Consider the following 11815-nt stretch of genomic DNA (forward strand, 5'->3'; position numbering starts at 1 on the left):
GTAGAATGAGGAAGAGACCTTGGCAGAAATCAAGACTCAGATGGGGGAGTCATCGTCATCTGGCAAGAAAATCCTGAAACATCCTGTCAACTTTCTACATTTTTCCTTCGCTTCCTCTTTGTGCATGTGATTTATCTTCATGCACTCCAGATTGTGTTTCTAAAAGCATTGCATAAATATGATGAATGAAGCCCATTCATTCTAATGATAATATGCATGGAAAATACATAGTGCTCTCTAAATCAAGGGTGTGAAGACAGAAAAAGCATCAAAGAAACAAAGTTGCTTGCAGATTTTCAGATCATAGATGTCTGAATTTAAACATGTTTAATGAGTATCTAATTCTGCAGCATATATGTTAAACCTCCTTTAAAGTGAGCAACATTCCTGGACTGCATGTTGCCTCAATCTTGTGAGCAGTTAAGAGGCTAATGTCAAGGCAGCTGTGTGTGAAATAGTATACATGATATTATAATTAAATCATTAAAGTGCTAGTTCACCCAAAAAGAAAAATGATGTCATAATTTACTCACCCTCATGGTGTTCCAAACCTGTTGAGTTTATTTCTCAAGTTGAACTAAAAAGCAGATACTCTGAACAATGTTGGTTACCAGAAAGTTGAGGGTAGCCTTTGATATCCATAGTAGGAAAAAGAAGTACTGAAAGTCAATGGCTAGTCAACTGTCTGGTTACCAACATTCTTCAAAATATCTCCTGTTGTGTTCAGCAGAAGAAAGAAACTCATACAGGTTTGGAACATTTTGAGGGTGAGTAAATTATGACAATATTTTCATTTTTGGGTGAACTAACCCTTTAATAATTAAATTAAGTATTTAATTGACTTTCATTGCACTAAATCCCCCAAACAAATGTTAAACAGAATATGAGAAACCTTTTCAATATTTTAAAAATGTACACCTTTTAATGTTTTATAATAAATAGTTTCAAAGCAGCATAAAGTTATACAATCTAAAAATAAAAAAGTCATCTGCAAGACCACTGAAACATTAGCAGGCAAAACAGTATTGGCAAAATAAAATTTGTTCGTACATTTGATACAGTTTTTATTTTTTTATTTTTTTTTTTATGTTTGCTGATAAAGGTAGGTTTATACTCGGTTACTTTATTTTATATTTGATTTTTTTTTTAGTATGTACTATTTTATATTATTTATTTGTTTGTTTGTTTATTTCATGTATATATATGTATATATATATAGATGTAACTCTGTGTCTGTACCTAACCAGAAAAATAGAAAACAATGTTTAGCACGATGACAGCAAACGCTTCCATAAAATCTTTATCGTGAAAATCTTTATCTTCAGTGACTCAAGAGGAGAGTTTTCATTCACTGCTTGTTACAGCAAAGCAGCATGACCTACACATATCATAAAGTACTTCACATGCGACCACTAACGTCCTCAATATAATGGAATACAATTTTCCTACATGTAATTACCAAAACTCCTCTGCCAGCTCTAGTCCCAACTAGCTGCCCATCCTGATGGATGCCACTGCCAGATCAAGCTAGTCTCACACAGCATAAGGTCCGGTCCACATTGCAGCTTATTTTGGCCAAAAGCGGCCCACTTAGACAGGAATATTTTCATGTAGCCTACTGTTCCATTTAGGGCCAGATTTATCTGAAATTTCTTACACCAAAAAGTTGCATGCATTTTTTTTTTATATATATATATACAGTGTTGGGGAAGCTACTCTGAAACTGTAGTTTGACAAGCTACAAGCTACTCGTAAGTTAAAGTAGTTAAACTACAGTCAAGCTACTCTTTTGGAAAAGTAGTTAGCTACACTACAAGTTACTATCAAAAAGTAGCTAGCTACATTGAAACTACTTTTGCTTTTTTGAACAACGTATTATTAATAACTGAATAAGTGTCTGAGGACAGAAGGGGACAACAATACTTTTTGAAATCATAATTTTATTGCATTGTTTTAAACACTAAAACAATGCAATACAATTATGATTTCAAAAACTATTGTTTTATTACACACAACACCCAAATATCTCAGATTGTTTGTCAAAAGTGCAAAATTGTAAACAATAGGCTACAACATTGCAAGAAAAAAAATATACATCCAACGTAAATTGCATGTAGAACATTTTCTCAAAAATACCGATTGAACTTGGACAAATAAGGCCATGGGTGATTAACGTTAGTTGTTTCTCCATCCTCCAAATCTGCTGTCACATCTTGCTCCATCATCATGTGTGTGTCAACACACTTCTGTACGTCAGTGAACTGTTAGCCGCAGATGTGTGATTAAACAACAGGTAGCGGTGATGGCAAAAAAATGAGTTTGTAATCTAACAAGAAGAAGAATATCCTAGCAGCGCGCTGATTCGCGCAGGCTCGACAAACACAATGTAGCTTTTGCTCGAGCTACACCGCTACTTGCTGCAAAAAGTAGTTAGCTACTGGAAAAGCTACACTGTTTAAAAAGCAACTGAGCTACTGCCAAGCTACTCAAAAATGTAGTTAAGTTAGTAGCTTCGCTACTTGTAGTTAACTACTCCCCAACACTGTATATATAATTTTGGGACATAATTGTAAACAGCTGTACAGAAAATGTGTAATCAGAATAATCATAATTCCGTCAGCCAATCAGCCTGGAACTTGCCAGACTGAGGAAGTTTTATTGTGTGAAATACACATCAGACAGTCGGTGTACAGACTGTGGGCGGTCTGTGGGTGATTAAGACTAGTTCTAACCAAAACTAGCTGAACATCCTGAATACTGCCTGCCACAGCCAGGAAAAGCATCACCATGAACTCACTGAAAGCGGCCACAGCCAGGATGAGCGTCACCACAATGGAGATCCAGGACACCCACAGAGCTTTCTTCCTGTAACTCTGAGCTTCATGGGGCTTTAGGCGCATGCTGCTCTCCAAGAGACCTGTCAAAAAAGTAAAGAAAACACTGCTTAAAGGTCATTATACAATTACATTAAGTACTCTATAGGGAGACAAACAACAGGAGCTGATTATTTACTCACTGGACCATGGCATTGAGAGGGAGTGGGTAGAGACATATTAAAGAGCAGAAATGAATCTGCACTGTGGGGCAATGGCTCTGTGTTTAATTAAAAGAGCAAAATGGTTTCAACAACATTTAGATGCCACTAACAAATTCAGTTTATCATTAACAAGTAACAAGTCACAAATGATGTGAATGCTGTTTGCAGCCCTGAGAGATCTTTAGCTACTGGAAGATGAGACAGCCTCTGAGTGAAATATTAAAAGGTACTTATGACTTCATATCAGGGAATGTACACTATATTTAACAGTCTTTTGCTTATTTAATCAAAACTACAGTAAAAAATAGTCATATTTGTATGACTGTATGACTAATATGATGATTTGCTGCTCAAGAAACATTTCTTCTTTTAATGTTGAAAACAGTTGTGGGGCTCACATTTTTTATGAATAGGAGGTTTATATTTTGTCAAATCTTTTTTTTAATATACTGACCTCCAAGTTGCACACCAGTAATTTTTTTTTTATTTCTAAGGTATGTTTCTAAAATACTTAAATGCCCTAATTGAACTAAGCCTAATCCTGGCTCAATCTAAGCCATATCTGTGAAACCGGGCCTTAATGTCTTTACTCTCACTAAATATCTTTAAAAAGCAACCAAAACTTCTGAACAGTAGGCCTAACTTCATATCTCTCAATATGACTGTGTGAGATTAAGTCACACTGTTAAATATAAAGTTAAAATTAAGAGAAGACATTATTTCTTCATTTTGTCTCTTAAACTTTGTCTCACAATTAACTTCCTTGTTTTTTGGATCCAATGCAGAAACAGACTTCCACAAACAACAGCATACCTTACAAGCTGATAGTTTACCACAGTATGTGTGAGATAACATATCTGAGTCCCTCAACAAAGTCTTTATCAGGTCATTATTAGAGACATATACAACACCACAGGTCACAAATTTATTCCGTGACTGTAATTATGAATAAAACTAAGTGAACAGAAGCGGCCGGCAGAACCTGCTGACTGTCTATTGTAAAGCGTCCAATGTTTATAATGTGCTGTGTTTGCCAAAAAGGTAAAACTCAAATATGCCTTTGTCATCTGTTCAAAATGAATGGAAGCTATGTCATCGTGACAGTGGGAGGCTGTGTGTGTCACGGGGTATGGTGCAGGAGAACAGGAGTGCAGACGGAAGGAATAGGAGGAGTCCAGGTTCACACGGAAGGTAACATTTAATTCTGGATACAGGCAAGGATACAGGGTAACACGGGGTAACATTCGACATCGACCGACAACCATTGAGTAAAACAGAGGGAACTAAATACACAGAATAATCAAACATAATGGGGTGAGAACAGGTGAAACAGATGATGATGACGAGGAACAGGTGGCTGATGAGGGAGTGAACACGGGATAGGGTGACGAGAGGATCCTGGGAAGTGTAGTGCTGAAGACAAGACAGACTGGTGCAGACGGAGGACTGTGACAGAACTCCCCCCTCCCGGGAGGCGTGACCTCACGCCGCGGAACAGAGGAAGGAGGGGGGACGAACTGGGGCCTGAGAGGGGCGTGGCCAGGGCGGAGCAGGCTGAGGGCGAGACCAGGGCGAAGCAGGCTGAGGGCGTGGCCAGGGCGGAGCAGGCTGAGGGCGTGGCCAGGGCGGAGAAGGCTGAGGGCGTGGCCAGGGCGGAGCAGGCTGAGGGCGAGACCAGGGCGAAGCAGGCTGAGGGCGTGGCCAGGGCGGAGCAGGCTGAGGGCGTGGCCAGGGCGGAGAAGGCTGAGGGCGTGGCCAGGGCGGAACAGGCTGAGGGCGTGGCCAGGGCGGAGCAGGCTGATGGCGTGGCCAGGGCGAAGCAGGCTGAGGGCGAGACCAAGGCGAAGCAGGCTGAGGGCGTGGCCAGGGCGGAGCAGGCTGAGAGCGAGACCAGGGCGAAGCAGACTGAGGGCGTGGCCAGGGCGGAGCAGGCTGAGGGCGTGGCCAGGGCGGAGCAGGCTGAGCGGTCCCTGGCGCTGGCTGGACGGTCTCTGGTGCTGGGCTGGTCGGGCCCAGCGAAGAAGAGAGCTCGGGCTCGGAGGAACTGGACGGAACCAGCAGTGAAGAGCGTTCAGTCTCTGGAGGACTGGACGGAACCAGCAGTGAAGAGCGTTCAGTCTCTGGAGGGCTGGACGGAACCAGCAGTGATGAGCATACAGTCTCTGGATGACTGGACGGAACCAGCAGTGAAGAGCATACAGTCTCTGGAGAGCTGGACGGAACCAGCAGTGAAGAGCATTCAGTCTCTGGATGGCTGGACGGAACCAGTAGTGAAGAGCATTCAGTCTCTGGAGGGCTGGACGGAACCAGCAGTGAGGAGCATTCAGTCTCTGGAGGGCTGGACGGAACCAGCAGTGAAGAGCATTCAGTCTCTGGATGGCTGGACGGAACCAGCAGTGAAGAGCGTTCAGTCTCTGGATGGCTGGACGGAACCAGCAGTGATGAGCATACAGTCTCTGGAGAGCTGGACGGAACCAGCAGTGAAGAGCATTCAGTCTCTGGAGGGCTGGACGGAACCAGCAGTGAAGAACATACAGTCTTTAGAGGGCTGGACGGAACCAGCAGTGAAGAGCATACTGTCTCTGGAGGGCTGGACGGAACCAGCAGTGAAGAGCATTCATTCTCTGGTGAGTGGGACGGAACCAGCAGTGAAGAGCATTCATTCTCTGGTGAGTGGGACGGAACCAGCAGTGAAGAGCATTCATTCTCTGGAGGGCTGGACGGAACCAGCAGTGAAGAGCATACAGTCTCTGGAGAGCTGGACGGAACCAGCAGTGAAGAGCATTCAGTCTCTGGAGGGCTGGACGGAACCAGCAGTGAAGAGCATACAGTCTTTAGAGGGCTGGACGGAACCAGCAGTGAAGAGCATACTGTCTCTGGAGGGCTGGACGGAACCAGCAGTGAAGAGCATTCATTCTCTGGTGAGTGGGACGGAACCAGCAGTGAAGAGCATTCATTCTCTGGTGAGTGGGACGGAACCAGCAGTGAAGAGCATTCATTCTCTGGAGGGCTGGACGGAACCAGCAGGGAAGAGCATTCAGTCTCTGGAGGGCTGGGCGGAACCAGCAGTGAAGAGCATTCATTCTCTGGTGAGTGGGACGGAACCAGCAGTGAAGAGCATTCATTCTCTGGAGGGCTGGACGGAACCAGCAGTGAAGAGCATACAGTCTTTAGAGGGCTGGACGGAACCAGCAGTGAAGAGCATACTGTCTCTGGAGGGCTGGACGGAACCAGCAGTGAAGAGCATTCATTCTCTGGTGAGTGGGACGGAACCAGCAGTGAAGAGCATTCATTCTCTGGTGAGTGGGACGGAACCAGCAGTGAAGAGCATGCATTCTCTGGTGAGCTGGACGGAACCAGCAGTGAAGGGCATTCAGTCTCTGGTGGGCTGGACGGAATCAGCAGTGAAGAGCATTTTGTCTCTGGAGGACTGGACGGAACCAGCAGTGAAGAGCATTCAGTCTCTGGAGGGCTGGACGGAACCAGCAGTGAAGAGCGTGCAATCTCTGGATGGCTGGACGGAACCAGCAGTGAAGAGCATTCATTCTCTGGTGATCTGGACGGAACCAGCAGTGAAGAGCATTCATTCTCTGGTGAGCTGGACGGAACCAGCAGTGAAGAGCATTCATTCTCTGGTGAACTGGACGGAACCAGCAGTGAAGAGCATTCATTCTCTGGTGAGCTGGACGGACCCAGCAGTGAAGAGCATTCAATCTCTGGAGAGCTGGACGGAACCAGCGGTGAAGAGCATTCAATCTCTGGAGAGCTGGACGGAACCAGCGGGGAAGAGCATTCAGTCTCTGGAGAGCTGGACGGAACCAGCGGTGAAGAGCATTCAATCTCTGGAGAGCTGGACGGGACCAGCGGCGAAGAGCATTCAGACTCTGGAGAGCTGGACGGAACCAGCGGCGAAGAGCATTCAATCTCTGGAGAGCTGGACGGAACCAGCGGGGAAGAGCATTCAGTCTCTGGAGAGCTGGACGGAACCAGCGGTGAAGAGCATTCAATCTCTGGAGAGCTGGACGGAACCAGCGGTGAAGAGCATTCAATCTCTGGAGAGCTGGACGGAACCAGCGGTGAAGAGCATTCAATCTCTGGAGAGCTGGACGGGACCAGCGGCGAAGAGCATTCAGACTCTGGAGAGCTGGACGGAACCAGCGGCGAAGAGCATTCAATCTCTGGAGAGCTGGACGGAACCAGCGGGGAAGAGCATTCAGTCTCTGGAGAGCTGGACGGAACCAGCGGTGAAGAGCATTCAATCTCTGGAGAGCTGGACGGAACCAGCGGTGAAGAGCATTCAATCTCTGGAGAGCTGGACGGAACCAGCGGCGAAGAGCATTCAATCTCTGGAGAGCTGGACGGAACCAGCGGTGAAGAGCATTCAATCTCTGGAGAGCTGGACGGAACCAGCGGTGAAGAGCATACATTCTCTGGAGAGCTGGACGGAACCAGCGGTGAAGAGCATTCAATCTCTGGAGAGCTGGACGGAACCAGCGGTGAAGAGCATTCAATCTCTGGAGAGCTGGACGGAACCAGCGGTGAAAGCTCGGGCTCGGCAGGGCTGACGGTGAGCGCAGGCTCGGCAGGGCTGACGGTGAGCGCAGGCTCGGCAGGGCTGACGGTGAGCGCAGGCTCGGCAGGGCTGACGGTGAGCGCAGGCTTTCTGGGAACAAGCATCAAGCGGGGGCGCCAGAACGGGAGTTCATGTTCGGAAGGACTGGACGGAACCAGCAGAGAGAGCTCGGGCTCGGCAGGGCTGGTGGGGACCAACGGAAAGGAGGGCTCCGGTGTTGGAGTGGGGCTGGTGCCATCATCGAGGGTGAAGGGAGAACCGCAGGACACCAGCACCCACTCCACATATGCTGAAAAACTCCCCTGGGGACCACTCCCGGACAACTGCTCTCTGGTGGCGATGTTGAGGCCGGCGTACAGGAAGCTGCAGAGGCAGTCGTCCGGGAAGGTTGTGGCGGAAGCGAGGTGGAAGAAATCCGCCAGATGATCCTCCAGAGACCGGTCCGCTTGCTTTAAACAGAGCAATTGGACCCCTACGAAAGGGTCCATTTTTTTTTTTTTTTTTTTCCTTCTTTGGAGGTCGGTCGATCTGTCACGGGGTATGGTGCAGGAGAACAGGAGTGCAGACGGAAGGAATAGGAGGAGTCCAGGTTCACACGGAAGGTAACATTTAATTCTGGATACAGGCAAGGATACAGGGTAACACGGGGTAACATTCGACATCGACCGACAACCATTGAGTAAAACAGAGGGAACTAAATACACAGAATAATCAAACATAATGGGGTGAGAACAGGTGAAACAGATGATGATGACGAGGAACAGGTGGCTGATGAGGGAGTGAACACGGGATAGGGTGACGAGAGGATCCTGGGAAGTGTAGTGCTGAAGACAAGACAGACTGGTGCAGACGGAGGACTGTGACAGTGTGTGTATCTTCCTCCATATACCAAACTGATCTGTCAGGCCTGTGGAAGTCACATGCTGAGGGTTATGAGCACAGAGTCAATAGGTGGTCAGTCAGTGTGATTGTAAAAGCTGAAAAACAGAGCTGGGGAATGTGGCCTCTCACATGATTTATTTCATCAGTAAGGATCGGGAGCATGTGCTGCACTCACACAAATAAGTTGCAAACTATTTCATTTCTAAACCAAAACACACTCCAAACACACACCTTTACAAACAGTATATTTGTTCAGTTTGTACTTTCCCATGCAAACTCTATAGGCACATAAAATGAGCTGAAGCTCAAAGAGCTTGCCCCCACTCCATCCATCTGCTAATCATGTGGAAGCAGGACATCCACATGACCCAGCAATTCTTCCATGCTTAATAGGGTTTGCATGAAAGAGAGAGAAACATTCCTCTAAATGGCTTAAAGGACATTGGCTAAAAGATTTGCTTTTTATTAAACTTTTAAGAAAATCTGTAAGTGGAATTAAGCCATTTCAGAATCAATGAAGCAACTTAGAAAAACAGTATGCTTCCCTTAACAACATGCATCACTTCTGACAACTGGGCTGTTCAAATTCAATTCATAAACATGAAGAAACTGTTTTTAATCCATATTATTTTAGTTTAAACAACTGTGACAACATTTAATGTAACTGCAGTTAAGTAAATGTTTTTAATATGTTCTTCAAAAGTATAAGACAGAAGGCCTAACCAACAATTCTCCATGCCAACTGGCTGGTGGCTTAAAGTCTATACTTGCTTTATGAGTGTGAAGAATTTACTGAAGGCAGCCAATGCGAGCTCTATCCTAAAGCTGTCCATCCTGATGGCTGCCACTGCCAATTCAAGTTACTGCAACTCATGAGCAAACAGATATTTGACTAAATGACAAAGCTTGCTGCATTGCAGCTTAGACAGGAAGAAAGTAGGGACCGGACCCTATGTCCGGTCCATCCATGAATTCCATCCGCATCAGTCTTTCTCTTAGACTTCTTTGATTTTCTAAGACTTCTTCTAATGCCCTCACAATTTCACCAGTGGAGAATTGAAGGGTCGTATGCATAATTCAGTGGCTCAAACTGATTTCACAGGGGGTTGCTACAGCATACAGCAACACTCAGATCCTGCAGGTGCAGAGTAATGCTGCTTCTAAGAGTGGAAGTGCTGATATGAGATAAGATGAACCTCTGTCTGAACATCTCCACTTGAGGTGTGAGTCAGCCATAGATTCAGTTAAGCAGAAGTAGAAACAAAGTTTACAGTCTTTAGCCTATAGCAGGACCGTAACCAAGATGATGGCCAGATCATAAACTATAACATTTGTTCCTCCCAAATCATGAAAAAGTGGTTTGAGTCTGTAGCAATAATATCCAAGTTAACAAAAGCACTTTATAAGTCCACTTCTTTGTCAACTAATTATCGTCTAGAATTCTAGAAACTGCTAAGGAAAATTAGAATGGAGATGTAATATATATAGATACAAGTTATGCATTCATTTGAATCGCAAACAAATCATTCATTCATTTTGACACAAACAACCATTAAAATAATATTTAGGCTACACTTTACTGTAAAAACACACAAAAAAATTGAGTTAAAAAACAGTTTTATAAACAGTTATAAAATCCGAAATGACACATTCTGCAGTGTCAAATTTCGAATTGCAATAAAATAAAATTGCATTGCTGCTCCATTGAAAAATACAGATCATATCCATTCATTTAAAAGCTAGCCTATACTCTTAAACGTGCAAACCCAGAAAGGATGTTTAATCTCGGGTCCGTTTTTTTTTTTTTTTTTTTTTTTTTTTTTTTTTTATAGACTATGCTACAGTGTTTTTTTGTGTTTTTTTATTATTGTTTTTTGTGCTCACCTGAATTATTAATAGGCTAGCTTCAATAGCGCCTGCGTGCTCCTTTTGACCGCAACCTTTGCGAGCCTCCTTAGTCTTATTCACATCACATCCCGATTCCCAAATAAATTCTTCTTTAAAGGTAACATTGTCTTTTCATTGTCGTTCCCAACTCTACAAAAGTAGCTACAGCTTGATCTGTTAGAGAGATGATGTGTGTTTCTGTTAGGTTTAGCCTACCTTGTCCCTCAACGCTATCTGTGATTTTCATCTCCTGGTCCCGGTCCACATTGAAAGGATCGCCCTGGCTCCCTCTTTTGGGTAGGTTTGGGTCCTGGGCAGCAGCGCATTGTCCGTTTCGCACAGCCGACGGGTCCACAATAGTCGGATTGGGAACAGGGCATTGATCAGAAGTCGTACTATCTGTCATGTTTGTTAGCTTTTTTGAAATCAGATGAAGCCCTCAATAAATCTCACGTCGAACTGCGACGCGCAGCCATCCGTGGCAGCATTAAGGGTAACGGAGCTGAGATGCGGAGATAAACGCAATCTGCCCAGCATCAGCAACGGACCCCCACCCCACCCTCCCACCGAGAACAACTCCAATCCGAGCGCAAGAACTGCAGCCACCAAATTGTAATTTGGCACGGCGTAATTTGGCATTGACTTTTCTTATTTGCACGTCATCTGATCGTAGCAGCTGTAGGCTAGTTCCTCCTTCGATTGACACAAGATTTGAGAAACGTTTTTATTATTGTTTTATAGGCTATGGCAAAGTCAGTAGCTGCCACATTGTCATCATTAATCCATTAAAAAACTTCATATAATCTTGCCTTTTTGTTATTTACAAGTTTTATACTTTTTGTAATAAGAAGTTTTGTTATTCTATGCATTCCAGTCATGGAACATGTTTGTTGCAGGCTAATAGCCTAGCTAGTGTTTGTGAAATCACAGTTATAGCTATTTTTTATTGACAATTTATTTATGTCAAGTGACTTATGTGATAATTTAATTTGAATATTACAAAATACAAATAAAATAATATTCTGTCATAATTTACCATAAAACCACGAGTTGCTTTCTTCTGTTGAACACAAAACAAGATAACCAGATGTTGACGGAATTGACTTCCATATAGCCTATTTTTATTTATTTTTATTTTTTCCTGCTATTAACGTCAATGGTTGCCTGGCTTCAACTGTCTGGTTACCAACGAACATTTTTCAAAATATCTACTTTTGTGTTCAACAGAATAAATACGGGCTTTGGAACAAGGGTGAGTAAAGGGTGAGCGTTGAGCGACCTAGGCTACTTAAACTTTCCCCCTTTTTTATAGACTCTTGGCCCAGACCTCTCAGGATGTCCTCGCTGCAGTTTGTAGACCGAACACGTAGGCCTGCCCTACTGGATTAAATCCAATACGTAGTGGATCCGGGATTTTTTCTTTTTCCCTAAAACAG

The 11815-nt window shown here is 44.4% G+C and overlaps 1 protein-coding gene across 1 annotated transcript in view; it reads right to left on the bottom strand.

Moving 5' to 3' along the window:
- Positions 1 to 10932, bottom strand: part of tmem163a (transmembrane protein 163a) — a 35804-nt gene extending 24872 nt beyond the window's left edge. The window contains exons 1-2 of the mRNA XM_039655691.2: positions 10596 to 10932; positions 2798 to 2917 (exon numbers count right to left, since the gene is read on the bottom strand). Of these exons, the coding sequence (XP_039511625.2) occupies positions 2798 to 2917; positions 10596 to 10785 (310 nt within the window). The 5' untranslated portion in view covers positions 10786 to 10932. The remainder of the gene's footprint in view (positions 1 to 2797; positions 2918 to 10595) is intronic.
- Positions 10933 to 11815: the final 883 nt, after the last annotated feature.

This window comes from Pimephales promelas, chromosome 7 (assembly GCF_988280905.1).
Source record: "Pimephales promelas chromosome 7, fPimPro1.hap1.1, whole genome shotgun sequence".
NCBI lineage: Eukaryota > Metazoa > Chordata > Actinopteri > Cypriniformes > Leuciscidae > Pimephales > Pimephales promelas.